The sequence below is a fragment of the Phocoena phocoena genome, chromosome 13 (assembly GCF_963924675.1).
Source record: "Phocoena phocoena chromosome 13, mPhoPho1.1, whole genome shotgun sequence".
NCBI classification, from domain to species: Eukaryota; Metazoa; Chordata; class Mammalia; order Artiodactyla; family Phocoenidae; genus Phocoena; species Phocoena phocoena.
Genome location: NC_089231.1, coordinates 8,930,870 through 8,957,772, shown reverse-complemented (window position 1 = coordinate 8,957,772; position 26,903 = coordinate 8,930,870). Strand labels below are relative to the sequence as shown.

General features: G+C 37.2%; 1 protein-coding gene across 2 annotated transcripts in view; it reads right to left on the bottom strand.

Moving 5' to 3' along the window:
* Nucleotides 1-26,903, bottom strand: part of TMX3 (thioredoxin related transmembrane protein 3) — a 50,161-nt gene that overhangs the window by 7,233 nt on the left and 16,025 nt on the right. Inside the window, exons 5-13 of one of the 2 annotated variants that reach the window (XM_065889685.1) lie at nt 25,941-25,986; nt 24,306-24,386; nt 22,103-22,202; nt 21,333-21,410; nt 18,909-18,975; nt 8,140-8,238; nt 5,299-5,356; nt 5,049-5,102; nt 1,854-1,910 (exon numbers count right to left, since the gene is read on the bottom strand). In XM_065889685.1, coding sequence (XP_065745757.1) covers nt 1,854-1,910; nt 5,049-5,102; nt 5,299-5,356; nt 8,140-8,238; nt 18,909-18,975; nt 21,333-21,410; nt 22,103-22,202; nt 24,306-24,386; nt 25,941-25,986 — 640 coding nt within the window. The remainder of the gene's footprint in view (nt 1-1,853; nt 1,911-5,048; nt 5,103-5,298; nt 5,357-8,139; nt 8,239-18,908; nt 18,976-21,332; nt 21,411-22,102; nt 22,203-24,305; nt 24,387-25,940; nt 25,987-26,903) is intronic. The other variant, XM_065889686.1, reaches the window with a different exon arrangement.

Here is a 26,903-nt window from a genome sequence, read left to right as displayed (position 1 = left end):
CTTTCGATTATTATATAGCCATCGTTATGTGCCTTCTCTCTTCTCTCAAAAAAAAGCCAAGTATGAATTTAAAAAAAAACCAAACAATAAGGTTGGTGGTAGAGATTATTGTTCTCTGACCATAACTGCAGCAAAACTTCTATCTCACAACTCACATTAGAAATAATACTCATGAAGGAATGTCCATCCATCTCTAGAAATTCTGAATATTATCCTGAATCAAGGAGTTATTTATCAGATACAAATTGCTTTAGCCTCTTGCCCAAAATGTTTTACTGCATCACTTTATTGGCTTGCCTCCAAGGACATTATAAATGGTTGTATCGAAGTCCCTACTATATATACTGTAAAGATCCTATTAAAAATATATTTCTATTATAATGTGCCCCCCCTTTATGAGATTATATAGCATAGCAATTTCTCTTAGGTTTCTACAAGGTCAGCCATACTCCTATAAGCAACAGTTATTCTATAGGGGACGGGAAATGTATAAACAATGTTTTTCTACTTTGTCTTGAGTATTAAAAATTCAAATTGTTTAAGTACCTTTAGTAATTGTATAGATCCTTTATTTTATTTCCCTTTGTCTTGATTTCTTCATTATATATTACATCTGGTACTTTATGTCTTCGGTAAACCCTCTCAAATTCTTATTGGTTTAAGGATAATGAATTGATTATAAATGAATAAAGGTACTTTACTTCGTAATTTTAGGCTCTTACCTGAAAGTTATGAATGTTATTCTGGGTTTATGAGTTGGTAAAGCTCTGGAGGGCTTCCGCCATCTTCACATCCAGGCTATTTTAAGACCCATTTTCCAAACACTCTTGTGTTTGCTATTACACTCTGCCTGAAATAACCTCGCTGCATTCTTCATTCAGCTACTTCTCATTCATTAGACTCTCCCTTAATTACCGGCTCTTGTGGCAAGCGTTTCCTGAGCCCCTGCGCCTTGCTGTGCATTTTGGTGTGGCTGGGTCTCTCCGTGCTTCCAGAGCTCCGTACCACACAGGCCTTCCCACACAGTGCTGGAGTCACCGTGCTGTCTCACCCAGCAGACCGTGAGCATCTGAAGACAGGGCCTCTATAATTTACTCATTTTTTTGCATCAACAGTGCAATGCCAAACACAGTGTGTGACTTACAGCAAATATTCACTAAACATCCGCTGAATAGAGTAGGCTTTTATTTGAAACTTATTAATTCAGTATAGGTCTGGTAAATGTTTTCTAATATCAACTTTCTGAAGTGACAAATCAGATCTTTACATCATAAGCATAATCAATATTATATTAGAGCTGCAAAGTTTTCCTATAAACTTACTTTCGTCTGTTAAATTCTTCTAGAATAGCAATTCTTGAATGCTAAAAATTTTCTACTTAAGTTACATTTATTCATTAAAACTGAACTTAGGGTTCATATTAAACAGAAACTACAAAGTTTACAAGTTTTTGAATGATGTTTTCTTTCCAAAATACTATAAATTGTCAACATTAAATTGGGAGGTTTTTTTTTTAGTATAGAGAACTTTAAAGTTTAATAAGTTTCAAATACAGATTTAAAAACTAAAGTAAATATTTAATGGGAGAATATCTGCATTAGCATATACAAAGGTTTGCTTTTTTCAGCTATTAGTCCTGCCTGTCTCTGAAAAACAGAAATTTAAAACTTGATAGAATCAGGACTTCCCTGGAGGTCCAGTGGTTAGGACTCCGTGCTTCCACTGCAGGGGGCACAGGTTCAATCCCTTGTCAGGGAACTAAAATCCCACAAGCCACACAGTGTGGCAAAAAAAAAAAAAAAAATTGATAGAGTTGATAGCAAAATCATTTCGTCATTTAGCATTTTACTTACTCCATCAGCAAGGTATTTATATAGTCATTTCCATCCATGTGGCCAAACTGAAAATCCCTAATCAACAACAACCGAAAAGAACAGAGAAAGAGAGGACAATATTAAATACAAAAAAAAGATAAATACAAAGCACTGAATTTAGGGTTTGGTAAGCATGCAAACACTGTAAACATTTAACATATCAATCACATACAATAAATATAAAAAAGTATGAATCCTACTGGCTTTTGAGATACAAACGTAACAAATTAAGCAAATTTTAAGACATTTCTACTTTGTTTCATACTGTGTAACACAAGAAATACATATATCATTGATATATCATTAGAAGACTTAGAATAAAAAGGACATAATAATTAAGTAATGTAACAAATTTATATTGACTGTCTTTTATGACAGTAACAAACTGATTTAGCATACAGGAAAAAATGTCACCTATTTTTTATGTTCCATTATTCTTTGAGTTCCTGTTAAAATCGTCATCTGTCTGTATCTGACTTGTGATTGCTCATTTAATTTTATTTCAAATGTATGAGTATACAGGCAACCTCCTTTTATTGGGCTTTGCTTTACTGCAGTTCCCAGATACTATGTTTTTTTACAATCTGAAGGTTTCTGGCAACCCTGCTTTGAGTGAGTCTATCTGTGCTATTTTTCCAACAGCATTTGCTCACTTCATGTCTCTGTCACATTTTTGGTAATTCTCACAATATTTCGAACTTTTTTCATTATTATTATATCTGCTCTGGCGATCTGTGAGCAGTGATTTTTGATGTTACCATTGTGATGTTTGGGGTGCCACAAACTGTGCCCATACAAGACTTCGAATTTAAGCAATAAATGTTTTGTGTGTTCTGACTGCTCCACCAACCAGCCGTTCCCCCCATCTCTCTCCCTCCCCCTCTCCCTGGGCCTCCCTATTCCTTGAGACCCAACAATATTGAAATTAGACCAGTTAATAACACTACAATGGCCTCTAAATGTTCAAGTGTAAGAGTCCCACATCTTTCACTTTAAATCAAAAGCTATAAAAGATCAAGCTTAGTAAGGAAGGGAAGTTGGAAGCTCAGATAGGCTGAAAGCTAGGCCTCTTCCAGCAAACAATTAGCCAAGTTGTGAATGCAAAGGAAAAACTTCTTGAAGGAAATTAAAAGTGCTACTCCAGTGAATACACGAATGGTAAGAAAGTAAAACAACCTTATTACTGATATGCAGAAAAGTTTCTGTGGTCTGGGTAGATCATCAAACCAGCCACAATATTTCCTTAAGGCGAAGCCTAATCCAAAGCAAGGCCCAAACTCTATTCAATTCTATGAAGGCTAAGAGAGGAGAGGAAGCTGTAGAAGAAAAGTCTAAAGCTAGCAGAGGTGGGTTCATGAGGTTTAGGCAAAGAAGCCATCTTCGTAACATGAAGTGCAAGGTGAATCAGCCAGTGCTGATGTAGAAGCTGCAGCAAGGTATCCAGAAGGTCCAGCTAAGATAAGTCATGAAGGTGGATACACTAAACAACAGATTTTCAGTGTAGATGAAACAGCCTTATACTGGAAGAAGCCACCATCTAGGGTTTCTAGCTAGAGAGAAGTCAACAATGCCTGGCTTCAAAACTTCAAAGGACAGGCTGACTATCTTGTTAGGGGCAAACATAGTTGGTGACTTTAAGTTGAAGCCAATGCTCATTTACCATTCTGAAAATACTAGGGTCCTTAAGATTTATGCTAAATCTATCCTGCCTTTTGCCCTACAAATGAACAACAAGGCCTGGATGCAGCACATCTATTTACAACATGGTTTAGTGAATATTTTAAGCCTCACTGTTGAGACCTACTGCTCAGAAAAAAAGAGATTCCTTTCAAAATATTACTACTCATTGACAATGCACTTGGGTCACCCAAGAGCTCTAATAGAGATGCACAATAAGATTAATACTGTCTTCACTCCTGCTAACACAACACCCATTCTGCAGCTCACGGATCAAGGAGTCATTTTGACTTTCAAGTCTTCTTATTGAAGAAACGCGTATACTAAGGCCACAGCTGCCATAGATAGTGATTCCTCTGATGAATCTGGGCAAAGTAAACTGAAAACCTCTGGCAAGGATTCACCATTCTAGATGCCATTAAGAACATTCATGAAAAAAAAAAAAAAAAAGAACATTCATGATTCACAGGAAGAGATCAAATATCACCATTAACAGGAGTTTGGAAGAAGCTGATTCCAACCCTCATGGATGATTTTGAGGGGTTCAATATTTCAGGAGAGGAAGTAATTGCAGATGTGGTGAATACAGTAAGAAAACTAGACTTAGAAGAGGAGCCTGAAGATGTGAATGAATTGGTATAATCTTGTGATAAAACCTGAATGGATGAGGAGCTGCTTCCTCCGGATGAGCAGACGAAGAGGTTCCTTAAAAGTGGTTCCAGGAATCTACTCCTGGTGAGGGGGCTGTGAGGACTGTTGAAATGACAACATTTAGAGGATTCAGAATATTACATAGACTTAGTTGACAAAGGAGCAAGGTTTGAGAGGACTGCTTCAAATTTTGAAAGATGTTCGACTGTGGGTAAAATGCTACCAGCGCTATGGAGAAATCGTTCATGAAAGGAAGAGTCAATGGATGAGGCAAGCTTCACCGCTGTCCCATTTTAAGAAAAAGCCACAGCCACCCTGACCTGCGGTGACCACCACCCTGGCCAGTCAGCAGCCATCAACATTGGGGCAAGACCCTCCACCAGCAAAAGGATTACAACTCACTGAAGCCTCAGATGACGGTCAGCATTTTTAAAGTGCGCACAGTTTTTAGACACAATGCTACTGCACACTTAATATACAAACACGTAACTTTTATATGTTAAATAAAACCGAAACTTTCATGCGACTTGCTGTACTGCGCTGGGCTGGAGCCAAGCCCACCATACCTCTGAGGTATATGCCTGTATGTGCCTATTTTCTTACCACCAACTTATCCCCAATCCTATCAAGACTCAGATATGATACAAATTACAAGTTTTTTTTTTTAACCTGTAAGACATATATCAATAAACTTCAAACAATTCATACTGAAATGCTACATGCTGTAATTCACTTCAGCTCCTTGATTCATCTTTGAAAGTATGAAATACTCCTATGTTTGCTTTACTGTATTACAAAACCTAATTAGACAAAGATAATGGAGCCTTCCAGAATGCAAACACCTACCTGTGGAACTGGTCTCTATAATCTCTAGCAACTTCCTGAATAATTGACTTTAATCTGTGACAAAACAAAAAATACATGAATATTCCATTTCATCAACTTGAAAAATATAATTACTCAATTATCATATATGCTGCCTTATCTAATATCTAACACTGCAGGAAAAGTAAGATACTATGTCAAGTTTATCTGAAGCCATGTTTATCTGAATTGGATGATATATGAAGCTTAAAACTATTTCAAGGCACCATACCTGGTATGTTCAACTGATGTATTTTTCTCATCAATTACTGCAATAGCCACAAGCTTTCCTGAAATTAAGAATGACATATCTAAATTCAATAATCCTCATTAAACTTTTCAATTATTACTGTAGCAATGAATAGGAAAACAGTATATAGTTTCCAGAATTCAATTCCCATTATCTTAAACATGTTATGCTTAACAGAGTGAAACAGTGAACTGTTGACTCCAAGTGATAAACTCCCACCTACCTCCCATCCCTGAAATGTAAATATCAATAACAGTAAATATTTAACAATTCATATACTCAAACTGTTTTTTTTTCACACAACCCGCACACTAAAGTATTTTGTTGAAAACTAAAACTATAAGGAGCCAGTTGATAAAAGAAATATACTAAGAATGACTACAGCTCTGAAAAAATGGTATAGAACAAGAAAATGATTTTTACAATGTTATTCCCTTTGGTACCATGGGCCACTGTTTGCTAGTAATTAATGCACAAAATAAAACTGACTCAAATTTATTTAACCCTCAACGGAACATAAATCATATTCATCTCTGACATCCTCCAGGACGGCAGCGTGACGTAACAACCAGAGCACTGGTATGGAAGTCAGAAGACCAGACCCTGCAATCCAGCAGGGTCTATCATGTTCCAGGCCTGGGAGAACAACAGTGAAGCACAGCATCCATTAGCCACGTGCCTTAACCTCAGCGGACGCCAACTTATTTTAGAAACTATTATCTATTTCAAAGTCATCTGGACAGTTGAATGAGATTACATGTACAAAAATGCTGGGATAGTTTCCGGCTCAGAGTAGGTACATAAATGTAGGATTAAATCGACAATCTTTCAATCTCATCCCCATATCTTCTCTAATTTCATACTTAAATTCTATACAAACTTTAAATTCTAAACAATCTTGACGCTTCTTTTAACCCTCAGCTAAAAACATTAGTTCATAATGGTTATTTCCCCTCTTGAAATATTACTGCATTTACTGTTCAGTGTTTGGTTTTTACTGTTATGCCTTTAAAGTGCTTCATGAGTTTTTTTCAAAATGCCTACAACATGTCCAGCATCTTCCCACAGGCCGACACAGTGGGTTTCTCGCGTATTAAGTTCACAGTCACTGGGTGCTGAGCAGTGGACCCGGCACAGGGCTAGTTCCCGAGGCCACAGTGAGGAGCACACGGACACAGCTCTGCACTTGGGGAAGACAATCACACACACACAGACGTGTGGTTAACAATCAGAAGACTTGGGGAGGACGGGGACATGGGGTTTATAAAAGAACATTTTATAAGAGCAAACTAATGTAATTCCAGGGGGTTAGTGAAAGACTTTCCTAAGAAAGCAGTATTTGGTCTGAGTTTGACAGATGAATATAAATTCACTACACTTTTCCAGGCAAAGAAAACAGAATGTTTAAAGGTGCTCTGGTGCAAGGTACACAGCCTTTTCAGGAAACTGAACAGTCAGCGTGGCCGGAGATGGGAGAGAGTGAGACAAAACGGGAAAGTAAGCACGAGTCGGAAGATGCAGGGACCTGCAGTCGTCAGAAGTCCTGAAAATACACTAGGTGTCTGAAGCCACCGAGGGCCAGGAGTCTGTTGTGGGGCTTATATGACAAGTGTCCAGGTAGGACCACGAGTGGGGCACAGCCGAAGCTGACACCCAACCAGGGCAATTACACTGGGAACACAAAGAAACACTGCCATAGCCAACTTCTTTCCAAATCAATCTGGGAGAAGACACTGAAGAGCTTTGGCAAAGCTGCCTATTTTAATTGCCACCTCCTTCGATGCTGTACTGAGAGCAGAACTACCATATTCCTACATTCTCCCCCTTTTCCCTTCACGCGGGCCTGCATGAATCAGCAGGTAAACCCACAGTCTCTGACAGTATCCATGTCAACTTCCAACACTAACACACACCTCCCTCTGCAAGGAAAGCAAAGACAGAAGCATCACCAGACACAGAACATTAAAAGAAGGCTCAGGAACCAGAACAAATACCATCCTGTGAAAGTTACAAAGTAACAGAAAAATGTGTTGGAGCGCTTCTAATTTGTATTCTTAACCAGATCCAAGAGCAGGAAATCATGAAGAGGAAACTCTATACCTATTATTTCTGAGATTAAAAAATTGAGCCTTGAGTAACATTTTCCCATTCTTTTAATCTAAAACTATACGTTCATCCAACTATCATAAAGTTGTGAATGGAAGCAAATGTGGCAATAATAACCATGACTTATTTCTTATTTGTAATTCATTATAAATTTACAGAACACTTCCTCCTAAAATTTACATGGTTAGCTTCTTACAGTTTTTGTAGTTCACATCTATTTTAAACCAGTCCTTACAGCTGTTGTTCCTTACAGCTTTCTGTTTTGCATCTATATTTATATTTGCTTTGCTTATCATTTTCAATTACATAACTTCAAGAAACCATGCCAATCTGATGCCCATATTTTCTTCACAGGTAAAAGCAGGCTTTCAAAGGTTGTGCTAATTTGTATTCCAACTCCTATTACAAAATCAGCGTCCAGCGGACAGCTTTCTGGTTGGTTATTTTTTCTCATTTCCTTATTCTCCAGGCTCTGTTTTCCCTGTCACTATCACTTCTATTAGTAAACCCTTTCTAGCTAATCTTTATTCCACATGCAAAGGTATGTTTTTTGGTTAATATTAATCTATAGTCTCATAAAGTTGAAGTGGCATTCAGGTCTGAAAGAAGGAATGATATTATGAAATAGAACTTAAAAAATTCATTTTCTACAGATTGAAGTAATCAGTTAAGGAAAAGTTTTGTAGTGTGATGGAGAGTTGTATATATGCTTGTTACCGGTATCTCCAAGTTCATACAAGAGGAAGCCATCCATTGTAAGATAATTCTGAAACCTCTCCCTGTTGATCCAAGATGATAGATCACCATCTTCGTACTCTTAAAAAAACAAAACAAAGTTGATAAATTATAGTGTAAATATGATGTTAAAATGTTTATGTTTAATCTAGCAGCATGTATAAAATGCCTGACATAGGATCATAATCTTAAATTCATAAATTTCATTTTTAGAAAGCTATTTGCAGCAGTCAAATGTAAAAAAAGGATTAATGCACAAAACAATTCATCATTATAGCACCATTGAAAATAGCAAAGATAGATAAAAATAAAGGAAATACTGAAACATCCTAAACAGGAAATAATTTAAATCATTATGGTACATGTTGAGAAAGACCATTTATAGATTTTAAAAAATTATAGTAATTAAGTGGTAAAGCAGGTAACAAAACAATATTACAACATGACTGTAACTCTGTAAAAAATAAAGTATGAAAAAAACTGATAGAATGATAAAATGAAGGCATACATATACTCCTATTAAATAGCTTTTCTGAGTTGATGGTTAGTCTTGGATGATGGCATTATGGGCAATTTTTATTACAATTTCTTTGTTCTTCTCTATTTTATGACATTTTGACCTCAGTTTACAACCCTCTTTCACATGTAAAACAAACTCACATATAAAGTCACACATACTATTTCAGCCCTTTTCAACGTCAAATACTTCCTCTGATAAGCAGACAGGAAACATTTACAATATCCAAGAGAATTATGTCCTGATTAGAAATATAATTCTGAAGTAATTCTGAAAAATTATTACAACTGCATGAAAAAGAAGTTGATGTAAAAGCCTACCAATATGGATGAAGACTGGATTTTACTGATTTCTTGAAAGATGTGCTTTTTCTGTCACTTGCATTGCTAAACAAAACATTTTCAAGTTATCAAACCTATAAAATAAGTAATATAATGCAAATCTGAAAGCATTTATGGATTTGGATTTATGAATTAGGAAAACAAACATAAAACTAGAAGTTGATTATTGGGCCATAATCTCCACTCCAGGTCAAAAGCAAATTTTCTAAAGATCCTACAGCTAACATCATACTTAATAATAAAAGACTGGGAGATCACCTTCCTCCCCAAGAATACACCAGAAATACATCTACAGGTGGAACAACTCCTACAGAACACCTACTGAACGCTGGCAGAAGACCTCAGACCTCCCAAAAGGCAAGAAACCCCCCACGTACCTGGTTAGGGCAAAAGTAAAAAATAAACAGAGACAAAAGGATAGGGACGGGTCCTGCACCAGCGGGAGGGAGCTGTGAAGGAGGAAAAGTGTCCACACACTAGGAAGCCCCTTCGCGGGCGGAGACTGCGGGTGGCGGAGTGGGGGAGCTTCGGAGCCACGGAGGAGAGCACAGCAACAGGGGTGCGGAGGGCAAAGCAGAGAGATTCCAGCCCAGAGGATCAGGGCCGACCGGCACTCACCAGCCGAGAGGCCTGTCTGCTCACCCGCCGGGGCGGGCGGGGCTGGGAGAAGAGGCTCGGGCTTCTGGTTGGCGACGTGAACACAGCCTGCAGGGCGTTAGTGCGTGGCGGCTAGCCGGGAGGGAGTCCGGGGGGGAAAAGTCTGGACTTGCCGAAGAGGCAAGAGACTTTTTTTTCCCTCTTTATTTCCTGGAGCGCGAGGAGAGGGGATTAAGAACGCTGCTTAAAGGAGCTCCAGAGACGGGCGCGAGCCGTGGCTAAAAAGTGCGGTCCCCAGAGACAGACATGAGACGCTAAGGCCGCTGCTGCCGCCACCAAGAAGCCTGTGTGCGAACACAGGTCACTATCCACACCCCCCTTCCGGGGAGCCTGTGCAGCCGGCCACTGCCAGGGTCCCGGGATCCAGGAACAACTTCCCCGGGAGCACGCACGGCGGGCCTCAGGCTGGCAATGTCATGCCGGCCTCTGTCGCCGCAGGCCCGCCCCGCACTCCGTGACCCTCCCTACGCCCCCCCCCCACCCCCGGCCTGAGTGAGCCAGAGCCTCCGAATCAGCGGCTCCTTTAACCCCATCCAGTCTGAGCAAAGAACAGACACCCTCCGGCGACCTACATGCACAGGCGGGGCCAAATCCAAAGCTGAGCCCCTGGGAGCTGTGAGAACAAAGACGAGAAAGGGAAATCTCTCCCAGCAGCCTCAAAAGCACAGAATTAAAGCTCCACAATCAACTTGATGTACCCTGCATCTGTGGAATACATGAATGGACAACAAATCATCCCAAATTAAGGAGCCGTGTGGATGAAAGGCTCTTGGTGTTGCAGCCAGGAGTTAGTGCTGTGCCTCTGAGGTGGGAGAGCCAACTTCAGGACACTAGTACACAAGAGGCCGCCCAGCTGCATATAATATCAAACGCGAAAATCTCCCAGAGATCTCCATCTTAATGCCAGCACCCAGCTTCACGCAACGACCAGCAAGCTACAGTGCTGGACATCCTACGCCAAACAACTAGCAAGACAGGAACACAACCCCACCCATTAGCAGAGAGGCTGCCCAAAATCATAATAAGTCTACAGACACCCCAAAACACACCACCAGACGTGGACCTGCCCACCAGAAAGACAAGATCCAGCCTCATCCACCAGAACACAGGCACTAGTACCCTCCACCAGGAAGCCTACACAACCCACTGAACCAACCTTAGCCACTGGGGACAGACACTAAAAACAACAGGAACTACGAACCTTCAGCCTGCAAAAAGGAGACCCCAAACACAGTAAGATAAGCAAAATGAAAAGACAGAAAAACACACAGCAGATGAAGGAGCAAGATAAAAACCCACCAGACCAAAAAAATGAAGAGGAAATAGGCAGTCTACCTGAAAAAGAATTCAGAACAATGATAGTAAAGATGATCCAAAATCTTGGAAATAGAATAGACAAAATGCAAGAAACAGTTAACAAGGACCTAGAAGAACTAAAGATGAAACAATGATGAACAACACAATAAATGAAATGAAAATTACTCTAGATGGGATCAATAGCAGAATAACTGAGGCAGAACAACGAATAAGTGACCTGGAAGATAAAATAGTGGAAATAACTAATGCAGAGCAGAATAAAGAAAAAAGAATGAAAAGAACTGAGGACAGTCTCAGAGACCTCTGGGACAACATTAAACGCACCAACATTCGAATTATAGGGGTTCCAGAAGAAGAAGAGAAAAAAAAAGGGACTGAGAAAATATTTGAAGAGATTATAGTCGAAAACTTCCCTAATATGGGAAAGGAAATAGTTAAGTCCGGGAAGCACAGAGAGTCCCATACAGGATAAATCCAAGGAGAAATACGCCAAGACACATATTAATCAAACTGTCAAAAATTAAATACAAAGAAAGCATATTAAAAGCAGCAAGGGAAAAACAACAAATAACACACAAGGGAATCCCCATAAGATTAACAGCTGATCTTTCAGCAGAAACTCTGCAAGCCAGAAGGGACTGGCAGGACATATTGAAAGTGTTGAAGGAGAAAAACCTGCAACCAAGATTACTCTACCCAGCAAGGATCTCATTCAGATTTGACGGAGAAATTAAAACCTTTACAGACAAGCAAAAGCTGAGAGAGTTCAGCACCACCAAACCAGCTCTTCAACAACTGGTAAAGGAACTTCTCTAGGCAAGAAACACAAAAGAAGGAAAAGACCTACAATAACGAACCCAAAACAATTAAGAAAATGGGAATGGGAACATACATATCGATAATTACCTTAAATGTAAATGGACTAAATGCTCCCACCAGAAGACACAGATTGGCTGAATGGATACAAAAACAAGACGCATATATTTGCTGTCTACAAGAGACCCACTTCAGACCTAGAGACACATACAGACTGAAAGTAAGGGGATGGAAAAAGGTATTTCATGCAAATGGAAACCAAAAGAAAGCTGGAGCAGCAATTCTCATATCAGACAAAATAGACTTTAAAATAAAGACTATTAGAAGAGACAAAGAATGACACTACATAATGATCAAGGGATCGATCCAAGAAGAAGATATAACAATTGTAAATATTTATGTACCCAACATAGGAGCACCTCAATACATAAGGCAAATACTAACAGCCATAAAAGGGGAAATCAACAGTAACACATTCATATTAGGGGACTTTAACACCCCACTATCACCAATGGACAGATCATCCAAAATGAAAATAAATAAGGAAACACAAGCTTTAAATGATACATTAAACAAGATGGACTTCATTGATATTTATAGGACATTCCATCCAAAAACAACAGAATACACATTTTTCTCAAGTGCTCATGGAACATTCTCCAGGATAGATCATATCTTGGGTCACAAATCAAGCCTTGGTATATTTAAGAAAATTGAAATTGTATCAAGTATCTTTTCCGACCACAACGCTATGAGACTAGATATCAATTACAGGAAAAGATCTGTAAAAAATACAAACACATGGAGGCTAAACAATACACTACTTAATAACGAAGTGATCACTGAAGAAATCAAAGAGGAAATAAAAAATACCTAGAAACAAATGACAATGGAGACACGACGACTCAAAATCTATGGGATGCAGCAAAAGCAGTTCTAAGAGGGAAGTTTATAGCAATACAAGCCCACCTTAAGAAACAGGAAACATCTCGAATAAACAACCTAACCTTGCACCTAAAACAATTAGAGAAAGAAGAACAAAAAAACCCCAAAGTTAGCAGAAGGAAAGAAATCATAAAAATCAGATCAGAAATAAATGAAAAAGAAATGAAGGAAACGATAGCAATGATCAATAAAACTAAAAGCTGGTTCTTTGAAAGGATAAACAAAATTGATAAACCATTAGCCAGACTCATCAAGAAAAAAAGGGAGAAGACTGAAATCAATAGAATTAGAAATGAAAAAGGAGAAGTAACAACTGACACTGCAGAAATACAAAAGATCATGAGAGATTACTACAAGTAACTCTATGCCAATAAAATGGACAACCTGGAAGAAATGCACAAATTCTTAGAAAGGCACAACCTGCCAAGACTGAATCAGGAAGAAATAGAAAATACGAACAGACCAATCACAAGCACTGAAATTGAAACTGTGATTAAAAATCTTCCAACAAGCAAAAGCCCAGGACCAGATGGCTTCACAGGCGAATTCTATCAAACATTTAGAGAAGAGCTATCACCTATCCTTCTCAAACTCTTCCAAAATATAGCAGAGGGAGAAACACTCCCCAACTCATTCTACGAGGCCACCATCACCCTGATACCAAAACTAGGCAAGGATGTCACAAAGAAAGAAAACTACAGGCCAATATCACTGATGAACATAGATGCAAAAATCCTCAACAAAATACTAGCAAACAGAATCCAACAGCACATTAAAAGGATCATACACCATGATCAAGTGGGGTTTATCCCAGAAATGCAAGGATTCTTCAATATATGCAAATCAATCAATGTGATACACCATATTAACAAATTGAAGGAGAAAAACCATATGATCATCTCAATAGATGCAGAGAAAGCTTTTGACAAAATTCAACACCCGTTTATGATAAAAACCCTGCAGAAAGTAGGCATACAGGGAACTTTCCTCAACATAATAAAGGCCGTATATGACAAACCCACAGCCAACATTGTCCTCAGTGGTGAAAAACTGAAAGTGTTTCCACTAAGATCAGGAACAAGACAAGGTTGCCCACTCTCACCACTCTTTTTTTTTTTTTTTTTTTTTTTTTTTTTTGTGGTACATGGGCCTCTCACTGTCGTGGCCTCTCCCGTTGCGGAGCACAGGCTCCGGACGCGCAGGCCCAGCGGCCATGGCCCACGGGCCCAGCCGCTCCGCGGCACGTGGGACCCTCCCGGACCGGGGCACGAACCCGTGTCCCCTGCATCGGCAGGCGGACTCTCAACCACTGCGCCACCAGGGAAGCCCTCTCACCACTCTTATTCAACATAGTTTTGGAAGTTTTAGCCACAGCAATCAGAGAAGAAAAGGAAATAAAAGAAATCCAAATCGGAAAAGAAGAAGTAAAGCTGTCACTCTTTGCAGATGACATGATACTATACATAGAGAATCCTAAAGATGCTACCAGAAAACTACTAGAGCTAATCAATGAATTTGGTAAAGTAGCAGGATACAAAATTAATGCACAGAAATCTCTGGCATTCCTATACACTAAGGATGAAAAATCTGAAAGTGAAATCAAGAAAACACTCCCATTTACCACTGCAACAAAAAGAATAAAATATCTAGGAATAAACCTACCTAAGGAGACAAAAGACCTGTATGCAGAAAATTATAAGACACTGATGAAAGAAATTAAAGATGATACAAATAGATGGAGAGATATACCATGTTCTTGGATTGGAAGAATCAACACTGTGAAAATGACTCTACTACCCAAAGCAATCTACAGATTCAATGCAATCCCTATCAAACTACCACTGGCATTTTTCACAGAACTAGAACAAAAAAATCCCACAATTTGCATGGAAACACAAAAGACCCCGAATAGCCAAAGCAATCTTGAGAACGAAAAACGGAGCTGGAGGAATCAGGCTTCCTGGCTTCAGATTATACTACAAAGCTACAGTAATTAAGACAGTATGGTACTGGCACAAAAACAGAAATATAGATCAATGGAACAGGATAGAAAGCCCAGAGATAAACCCACGCACATATGGTCGCCTTATCTTTGATAAAGGATGCAGGAATGTACAGTGGAGAAAGGACAGCCTCTTCAATAAGTGGTGCTGGGAAAACTGGACAGCTACATGTAAAAGTATGAGATTAGATCACTCCCTAACACCATACACAAAAATAAGCTCAAAATGGATTAAAGACCTAAATGTAAGGCCAGACACTATCAAACTCTTAGAGGAAAACATAGGCAGGACACTCTATGACATAAATCACAGCAAGGTCCTTTTTGACCCACCTCCTAGAGAAATGGAAATAAAAACAAAAATAAACAAATGGGACCTAATGAAACTTCAAAGCTTTTGCACAGCAAAGGAAACCATAAACAAGACAAAAGACAACCCTCAGAATGGGAGAAAATATTTGCAAATGAAGCAACTGACAAAGGATTAATCTCCAAAATTTATAAGCAGCTCATGCAGCTTAATAACAAAAAAACAAACAACCAAATCCAAAAATGGGCAGAAGACCTAAATAGACATTTCTCCAAAGAAGATATACAGACTGCCAACAAACACATGAAAGAATGCTCAACATCACTAATCATTAGAGAAATGCAAATCAAAACTACAATGAGATATCATCTCACACCAGTCAGCATGGCCATCATCAAAAAATCTAGAAACAATAAATGCTGGAGAGGGTGTGGAGAAAAGGGAACACTCTTACACTGTTGGTGGGAATGTAAATTGATACAGCCACTGTGGAGAACAACATGGAGGTTCCTTAAAAAACTACAAATAGAACTACCATATGACCCAGCAATCCCACTACTGGGCATATACCCTGAGAAAACCATAATTCAAAAAGAGTCATGTACCAAAATGTTCACTGCAGCTCTATTTACAAGAGCCAGGAGATGGAAGCAACCTAAGTGTCCATCATCGGATGAATGGATAAAGAAGATGTGGCACATATATACAATGGAATATTACTCAGCCAAAAAAAGAAACGAAATTGAGCTATTTGTAATGAGGTGGATAGACCTAGAGTCTGTCATACAGAGTGAAGTAAGTCAGAAAGACAGAGACAAATACCGTATGCTAACACATATATATGGAATTTAAGAAAAAAAAATGTCATGAAAAACCTAGGGGTGAAACAGGAATAAAGACACAGACTTACTAGAGAATGGACTTGAGGCTATGGGGAGGGAGAAGGGTAAACTGTGACAAAGTGAGAGAGAGGCATGGACATATATACACTACCAAACGTAAGGTAGATAGCTAGTGGGAAGCAGCCGCATAGCACAGGGAGATCAGCTAGGTGCTTTGTGACCGCCTGGAGGGGTGGGATAGGGAGGGTGGGAGGGAGGGAGACGCAAGCGGGAAGAGATATGGGAACATATGTATATGTATAACTGATTCATTTTGTTGTGAAGCTGAAGCTAACACACCATTGTAAAGCAATTATACTCCAATAAAGATGTTAAAATAAAAAGAAAAAAAAATTTTCTAAAGATTATTCACAAAAGTGATAAATGTAAAACTCATTAGGAAATAAACTGTCCTCCTAAGCCCCATCCCACTGTTCCTGAAATTATTAACTATGTAATAGTAGGATACGCATTCAAAGTAACCTTTTATCTGAAGACTTCAGGCAGGTTCTAAGTACTGACTACTGAGTTAGAAAACGTTGGCCTTCAAAACAACTGTAGATACCGAACACATTACCCCTCTCTTTCTTATGCATCAGAGGCCACATCTGAAACATGGATGGGGAAGGGCACTTCTTAGCCATTATTTAGACTTAAATGTATTCTTTAATAAAGAAAATCAGGGCTTTTTCCAAAAAAAGCGAAGTGGCTCTCTGAGTTAATAAACTCATAATGCAACTAGAACAAGAGATTTGAAGGCTGAATCTTGATTATACCATGTACTATTTTAACTTGGAAAAAAATAAAAACAATCTCTTTAATCCTGTTTGTTTATAAAACAGTAAGACTGCTGATCTCAAAAGACTATTATAATGATCAAATAAGACAATATATTGAATATACTAAGTGCTTATCATACAAGGAGTGTAGATAAAGAATAAATGGATGGAATATGAATTTTCCTTAACACATTTTCACATATGGAAGTTCCTCTTAATTTCCTTTATAAGCCCAATGTCTCATGCAGCCATTCAACAAATATCCAATGAACGAGCAAAGGAATGAACCTGCAATTTAACTACATCTCTCTCTCCTTTATCTAACATTCTTAGTTACCCTCTCTGTAATCTCAGGATATTTATCTATCTGCCTTACTACCAGATTAAGGTGAGAATAAAATGAAAATATCGAGTTAAGCAAATAGATAGTAACTGCTGTACAAAACGTAGCAGGTAAATGGTGGTTATTATACTACATTAAGAAATAAAACACAGTCCTCACATTTATCTAAAGATAGTGAAGATGTAAGATTTTAGGACTGCTTTGTCTTCATGTTACTGTCAAAACAATTAAAATGCTCCTTTGACTAAAACAGGACAATCAAAATATTCCTTTTATTAGATATTCTTCTATTCATCTGAGTCATTTAAGCAACTCAAAGCTTACAGCTCTCAAACACTTCTAGTTTCTTCTCCGTCATAAAATAATGTGACTGAGCAGAACCCCTAAGGGGCAGTCCTGGGCGACCCTTCCCCCATACTCTCTGCTGACGAACTTTCCTGAGTTGTTTTGATGACCAGGAGCACTTATCCCGCAGGCCTACTGCAGCCTAAGGATTGATGATGTTAACTGACATGGCCCTTGCTATTACCTCACCATCAATCAGAGGACCGTGCTGATCACACACCCTGTGACTCCCCTCCCTCACCTGGCCTTTGAGCACTAGCTGCCCTGGACTCCCTGCTTGGCGCCCTGCACTGAATCTGCCCTTTCCTTCACCACAGCCCGGCGTCAGCAGATTGGCTTTACCGCACACAGGAGAGTGGACCCAAGTTCGGTTCAGTAAAAATAACTCTCTAGAATATTTCTGATATGAATAAAATGGTCCCTATCTGTGCTCTCCAACAAAAGCCACACAAGGCCACTGAGTATATGAAAAGTAGCTAGTAAGAATGAGAAACTGAATTCATTTCATTAACTGTATGTAATTTACGATGTTACTAACATCGCTAGTAGGTGAGATTTTGCATTCGCTTTTGCTTTTCAGTGGCTGTGTACTGTCCAACAGATGTCGAGTTTCAACGCTTCCTGAGATCCGAACTATCTCCGCATGCCCCTGTGAGTCTGCTGCACTGCCCGAAGCTACCTCAAAGCCCAGTTTGCAAACTCTGGTAGTAAGTATTTGATAATACCAAGCAATTACTGTTAATTTTGTTAAGTGTTACAATAGCATGTGGTTATCTTAAAAAAAGAAACTCCCAAAAGCCCACATTTTTAAAGAAATGCATAATAAACGTGTAGTCAGGGACGCATAATGAAGCACATAGCGATGAAATGCCACTGGGATTTGCTACAGTGCTTCCACAAAGAAAAAACATTGTTGAAGCAAATGTGGTAAGATCTTAGTAACTGTCTCACCTGGGTGACAGGTATGTATGTAGAGTCTTACTATTTTAGCATTCTCTTTACTATAATGTGTTTGATATAATAAAAATATTTAAAAAATAGACCAAGTATTTGCTTCAACAAAGAAATGCTGAATAGCAGGTGGGTGGTTACTTCTGTCAGGGAGGGAGAGAAAAGGCTACAGAAAAATACCCCAGGGCTTCACCACTATTGAAGATGGTTTATTTCTTTCACATCTTTGTGTGTCTCAAATGTTAGACCTTTTTAAAATTAACTTTGAATATTTTAAAGTAATGTATAGAAATTGCCTAGGGCTCATTTCTAAAAAAGGCAAATGATCTGACAAAAAGAGAAATTTACTATAGCCAAACTCAGGATGAAAGAACACTGAGTGGAAAAACTAAAGTTGAAGGGTAAGAAAAACCTAGCAGTCATTCAACTAACGGGAAATGTAAGCAGTAGCTGCATTTACTAAATCTTTCATCAACACCTAAGCCCTATAATAGATACAACATTGTAATTATAAAGTGTTTACATGAGTTAAAACTTTGGAGCTTACCATCATAAACAAAGTAAGTTTCATCTTTGAAAACAAGCACAGCGGGCATCTCTTTCAGGGTCACATACTGTGAAAATCAGAAAAAAAATTTCAGTTGATAGCCATGAGTTCAAAAGCATTGAAAGTTACCGGGCGGGGGTGGGGGAGAGGTGGTGGGAACCACAATGACGACAACCACAAAAAAGTTACCAACAGTTAAAAAGAACACAGTCAATCCCTAGCTCATCCAAGGACTGGGCTTGATACCTCTTTATACACCCCCTGGCACAGTGCCCTGTCTGCCCTTGTGAAACCACGAAATATTATTAGAGTTGTTAACAGACTCAAAGATATCACAGGAAGTGAAGGCCAGGAGGCACTCTGAAACGGTGGAAGAGCAGGGGCTAAGGTAGCAATCAGCACAGGTAGGTTCTCCCCAGCACTCCCAGGCTGTGAAACCCGGGGAGTGGGCTTCCCGTGAATCCAGGTCTCAGAGCACCCACCTCACTGGGGAGTTAGGAGAGTGAGATCTGCTAACACACGTTGAGAGGTGAGAGCAGGCTTAAACGATAAACTGCTTTATGAATGGGAACTTACAATGGGCATTAATAATAAGGAATCCATTCAGTGGGTACCTGCTTCTTATACCTGTGTTGTACTTATTTCAAAATAATAAAATTATTAATAATTTTAATAATAAAATGTAACAATAAAATTGTAATAATTATTATTGTAATATTATTATATTATTATGTAATAATAAAATTACAGTAGAGAAATCAGTATCAGAGCAGAAAAGATATAATTTAGGTAAGCCACACAGAATTACTACATGAGTGTGGTAATACTGAGCATAACAACAGATAAATCAGTTGATAACTAATAAAGTAAAAGTAATAATAAAATTAAAATAAGGACAGCTATCCTGGAAAGGTTAAAAAGGGAGGAAGGTATGTCACAGGTGATCTAGAATGATCTGGTTACATCACAGCACCATGAAAATAACTACTGTAAGGGCAGTGGTAAAGCTCTCAGGTGAGGCTCTACCATCCAGCATGCCTCTATTCACCCTGGGAGTATTTCACAGCATTCAGCATCTCTCCCTTTCAAGGGTATCCCTGAGTGAGCCAGTCTCTGAAATCACACCAGTGAGTCACTTGTTCCCATTACTCCTCTGAAACTGTTTCTCTTAAAACCAACAACCTCTATGGGGACAAACACCATGGTTCTTTCCTCTCCTCACCTTGGTTGCTTCACAGCATCTTGCACAACTGGCCACTCCTTTCTTAAACACTTTTTATCTTGGCTTCCCATTCACCTTGTTTTCCTACTTTACTGGCAATCTCTTCTCATTGTCCTTTGCTGTTAGGACCTGGACCCTCTTATCTCCCCCCAGATTTGCATCCCATGTCTAAGAAGTTTATTTCATCTATGCAGCCATGACTTATCTCCAAACCCTTATCTGATGCTTGTACTTGGATGCCTAATACGTCAACTTAAAGTAAAATAAACCTTCAAAACACCATCTCTCCTCCCATACTCCAACTTGTTCCTTCCCCGGTATTCCCCAGCTCATAAATAACACCACCATCTAACCAGTTGTTCAGGGCAAAAACCTAAGAGTCATCCTCGATGCACCTCTTTTCCTCTAGAACAAGCTCAAAAAATTCTATCTCCAAATACAATTCTTTCACTTCTTCCTAATTCTCTTAATAACTTTCAAGCCTAAATCCTAGATTACTTCAAGAGTTCAACTGAGCTTCCTGATCTAGTCTCATCCTGATCCAATTGTGTCTGCACTTAGCACAGAGTAATGTCCTTAAAATGAACTTGAGACCAAATCCTCACACGCGTGGCCCTGACCTAGAAGGCCTCCACTGGCCTCTGCCTACCTCCCATCTCCTTTCTCACTGCAGTTCAGCCACACTGGCTACGGCTCTGTTACTCCACTATGCCAGGCAGGTTCTCATCTTGGCCATCTGTAATGTCTGTTCCTTGTTTCTGGTTTACTATGGCCACAGATCTGTGCGTGGCTCCTTCACATCCCGTTAAGTCCTGGTTCAGATGTATTTTCGCCTCAGACAGACATTTCTTGATCAATCAAACAAGAGTAGCCATCCCACCTCTAAATGTCCTTACTATCACACTGCTCCTTTATTATTTTTTAAAGCAGTTATGATATCCTGTTTATAGCTTTGTTTACCGAGGACCACTATCTCAGTCTGAGGACCCAAGGGAAGGCTCTTATCTACAATACTAAAACTCAGTCCACTTCCCCCACCCATGAGAACGTAAACTCCATCCTATCAGGGTCCTGATGATTTTGCTTGCCATCAATAATCCAGGACTTAAAACTGTGCATGGCACACAATTAAAGGACAACAAACAGTTGTTGAATATATATAGTAATTAATACACTACTTAAAATCCAACTTTAAATATTACCTCAGGGACAACTTCTTCTGAGGCAGAAAAAAAGTATGTATATACAATTAATTCTGAAGCAGCATCGATGTATTTCTCCTGTGAAGATACAAACAGAAAAAAGGTGACTTTTAAATATTAATCAAGATCAAAATTCATTCCTCATTAAACATTCAGAGCAAGTAGTATCACTGCTAAGTAGTATCATCACAATTAGCTACCTTAAGTCTTTTCATGTGAAAAGATTAAATATAAGGAAATGAAATAAACTGTTTCTAAGGCAAAAGACCATTGTAACTAAGTACTTTTATATGCCTTCAAATAAAGTTCATTAAATATAACAAGCTCAATTCATATTTATTAATTTAATTTGATGATGATTATAGGAAGAGATGTGTGTGTCTGACATGCAAACACAAACATACATACATACAAAAATCTTAAGACAATGAGCTTTTGCTTTTAAAAAGTTTACACTCAAACTGCATGTTGCAGTTTCAAAGACTCAAAATGCTAAAAAGCAATACAAAAGCTAAATAACCAGGTCAACAGAAGAAATATACTAACACAGGCAACACCCACCCACTTTTTACTCAATTCTGTTTCATGAAGGCAAATACTATAGAGGGTATATGACGAAGTGTTTTTATTATAAAAATACTTAGATTCAACTAAAGTATTTCTAATAAGAGTGAAATAAGTCCTGAGTTTTTGGTGAAGCCCTCGTTATACAGAAAATTAAATTACAATATATCTGTGCTTGTGGATTAAAGAATAAAATCATTTGATACCTTCAGAGGTGACTCTCCACCTATATAAACAAAAAATACACGATGCCTCTTCTGCACATGTTCAAACATTTGCTGACTTGGAAGTGGCCGAATTAGAGCCCTGTTTGACAATAAAACAAAACAAAAAAACTTGCACTTGAACTAAGGGTAGTATATAATTTACTCCTATTTATATGTCATCCTATCTAAAGTTACAAAGCTTTAATATTGTATGAATTGCATTTTAAGTATATCACTCAATCTACATAAATCTAATAAACTATGGCCCATGACCACTATTATACCCATATAATAAAAATACAGTATCTACCAGTTTAAAAAATAAGCTTTAAATACATCCCTTTAGAGAGTATCATCTTAACCAATGTTTTGATAGGCAAAGATGGAACTATAATCCATTTAGAATCCTCAGCTAAAAACAAAACAATCCACATGACAATTATTTTTTTTCTCCCTTTCGAAAGATCATTCACACAAACACACTGTGAAATACTATCCCAGGAGTTTATAATATTATGTTTAGAATATTTATGTCTTACTCTGACCATTTAAATGCTAGTTTCAAAACACACTATAAAGGTTAAAATCTAAAATGTTTCCTAAGTATGTTATTCTTCTCAGGAAAAATAAAATGGAAAATGGTAGTCATAATAGCATATAAGAATCTCATGAAGAGAAAACAAAACTACAAAAAGTTTTATTATACAGTCATTTTCAAAGCCAAATAGGCTGAGAAATGAATTATACCAAAGATTATTATAAAACATATCACTTATGAAATACTATTAAAAGCTAAGAGGCAGTCTTTTTTTAGTGTGATCTATATTATTAGATTTTTACTCCATCACATTTGCAAAAAAGAACAAAATGTATTCTGCAAAGGCAAACATTTTCGAAACACACAATTCTTTAAATGCATTGCATCACTATATTCTAGCCTCTATTTTAATACTTTAGTAATTAACTAGTAAGTGATGCAACTCCAGAACTGACTCTTGAAATTTCCTTTGCAGTAGAGTCACTCCCACTTACATCAGAAGGCCATCTTAAGCTTAAACTAAAACTCATTAAAAACTGCCAAAACATAAAGACTAATTTAAACTATAAGGGAATAAAATATTCCTACTGGCGACCCCCTCATGTAATATAAAGTTATCTCAAAATTTATTTACTCACAAAACAAATAAAGAAAATGAAATATGCAATCAACGAGAAAATACAGTGAAAATTATACTTTACTAAAGCTTTGCAAACTTTAATATACAAAGACCATTCCTAATTCTGTGCCTTTTCTCAAATAATTTAAGCTAGATAGTATCATGCCACCCAACAAATCCATTCCAATATGTTAATTTATCTTAAAATTATTTAAAGCTATCAATATAATATATCCTGTCAAACTCATAAGCAACCATACTTTCAAAGTCAAAGTAGGTTAACCTATTTTGATAAAAGCCCTCTTCCAGAAGTCACACATAATCACATTAAATAATTATATGCACCAACTTTCTTTATACACCAGCAAGATGTAGAGTAAAAAAAAAAAATCACCACATTCAAACCAGAAGGAAACACAGAAGAATTTCTGATTCCTTAGCAGTAAAACTTCAGAGATCTGTAACTCAAAAAGATCTCTGGGTTCTAATTATATTACCTTCTAACGAAATGTGCAATAATACCTCACAGTTGGCATAAAGCAGCATGTGAAAGATGAGGGAAAGTATTTTAGCTGCATCTAAAAAGCATTTTCTGGTATTAAAAGCTAGGGATTAAAGCCCAAGTTTATTTAGAATGTAATACTGTGGGGTTTCTCTTAAAACTGAAATTCGATAACAAGAAAAATAAATGAATGTAAAGCAGGCAGTACAAAGGCAAAATTATAATAAAAAAAATTAAGATTCACAAAGTTGTTAGAAGTAATCAAGTTTTGAAATGTATTAAAAATCCATTGGGGAAAATATTCTTCTATGCACAAAGTGAATTTAAATGTGAGGCTAACAAGTACATAAGATCATGGACCCTTTTATTCCTCTCAAGGAGCCCTTTGCATATGCTACGCAACCCTAGCTTTCCTTTATAAATAGACAAATTTTATTTAGGCTAAACACCTAAAAATATGTATGTTCAATATGGTCTACTCAAATACATTTAACTTGCAAATACTAATATTATATAGTAAAGGCCCTTCATAATATGAACTTACCCAGACACTCTGTGAGCAAACTCAATTATATCATCTTTAGTTCGTGGTCCTCTGTAATTATACGCCAGGTCCCCTTTTAATCTTAAAAAAAGAAAATAGGGTAAAAGTTTAGATTATTTCAACTGTTTTCACATTTAATGATAATCACTATTGTAACACAAATTACAGCATATAAAATAGTAAATGCAGTGGTGTTGTTTTAGAAGTAGCATAATCATGTAAAAAACAGCCAATAACTGGCTTCAGGGAACCAACAACCAAAATGCAAAGAAAAAGGCTGTATTTTATTAAAATTACATGAAAATATGTTATTCTGTATTTGATAACTGCATTGTGTCTATGCCTTCTGATAAATGAAAAATATATACATTCACAGTCAAGAACTCATCAAAGCTTAATTCTCACTATCTTCTCTATTAAAAAGTATGTGAAAGGACAGGGAATTAAAAGTATTTTGGTAAAGCTAAAACCAATTTTAAGCAATACAACATCAGAGTAACATGACAGATGCTCCAAGATTAAAGAATAAAACAATGCATAAAAATACCTCTTCTAGAAAATTAGATAATTTTCCAAAAGCCTGCCAATGAATTGTGTCCAACTAACTGAAATTTAAAAAAAAAAATTGTGAAAGCACAGTAGAACATCTATAATTAAACAGAAAGGATAGAAAAGATAATTTACTGAACACAAGAAAGTCAAAGAGGCTTACAAACTTTTTTTTTTTAAAGGTTCTGCCCTGGAAGTATTCTGTGTGTGTGCATGTGTTTTTTTATTTTATATTATTTATTTTTTTGGCCACGCCGTGTGGCCTGTGGGATCTTCGTTCCCTGACCGGGGACTGAACCTGTGCCCTCAGCAGTGAAAGCAAAGAGTCCTAACCACTGGACTGCCAGGGAATTCCCTTGGCAAACATTTTTAAACAGTGGGGGAAGAAAGGGAGGCCAACACAAAATCCAAGAAATAAAAAAATTAAAATTAGTCAAATTTTAAAATCTGAGATTTTAAAATACTAAAATAACTTACTTTATAATAAAAATAAGTTTCAAAATAATTCCTCAACTCTCCACATTATTGAAATAAGGATGAGATCAGGATTAAACTCATGAGAAAATTCAATAACATTATGATTATAAAACACAAGTCCTTTAGAATTATCACAATATTTCTTCTACCATATATGCTCTGTCTTAGACGTGATCAACATCTACAGATGAGAATTAACATCCATCAATTTGATTCTCTTTTCTTTCATCTCTAATGAAATAAGTCTATTTCAATCATAGAAAAGTAAAATTTGTTAGGAGACAGGATTCACAAATTAAACAGAATATACCCTTGAGCTCCTCAGGGGTAGAGCTTTCCTAATTTACAACTGTATACCTTGTCCTGCTCAGCACCTGTCACAGTAAACTCAAAACACATTTGGTGAATTAGCCATAAACCACACATTAACTCAAGTGCAAAGAAAAGCACGGATGAAGTCCCTCTCCCTGGATCACACACTGCACCTAGAAAGAACTGCGGAACCCAAATCTTCAGTCCTCCAAGGAAGCTACTAGAAATTAATGTAATAAAATGTAAGTAGAGTGAACTAATAAAAATACACATATAAACATACAACACTCAACTTACAGCTTAATTGTTGGATAACCTCGAACTCCAAACTCTGAAGCAATGCCTTGACAAGAAAAAGAATAAATAATTCTAAATTTTTTTTAAATGAGAAACTAGGTAATAAATGAGCCTTTTACTTAAAAAAATATATATTTATACAAACCCATATAGATATGCTGTTTTCAATTCTTATAAAAGAATATAAACACATACAAAAAAGAAAAAACATGACATTCTCATACAAAATAATTACTTAATAATCCAACTTATGACCTGCACAAAAATACTATAACAAAATAAAGAAAAATGCCAAAAGAGTAAATTTTTATCTCTAAAGTATTTACTTTAAAAGATATTCTTGTTTTATAAAAATAATATATATATACACACACACATATATAAATAAAGTCTCACTCCTCATTTGAGTTCATTTCCAGGACAAATATTTCTTCAAAAAAGGCCCGTCTCTTCCTTTAGTGTTTTCTGAGTCTTAAAAGAAATGCTTTGTATTTTAATGTTAAAAACATAAATCATAGTTGCAAAATTAACTTAATATATGATCTAAAAGCAATTTTATCTACTTGTTTTAAAAGTTTCTGCTTCTGTAATAACCTAGAGTAATTCCAGTTATTTCAAAGATTATTCTGAAATCACACGTTAATTAAAATGAGACACACACTACAGTGGCATCTTTTTGAGGGAAAGGAGAATAGTAATGAAAACAAGCAAACAACAGAGAATTTGGACTTTAAGAGGTATAATAATCAATATGGGAAATTAATACTATACTACTTTACAGATTCAAGGCAATTAGGACAGGAAAGAAGAAATAAAATATTCTCAGTTAGTAGACAAAATACAATATACTTATACTTATCCTAGTATATGCAAAGTATACTGTATTTACTCACATGATCTCTCCTTTTATTTCCAGAACATATTCTTATGATAGCTGGGTATAAGAAAACTACCTCTATATGT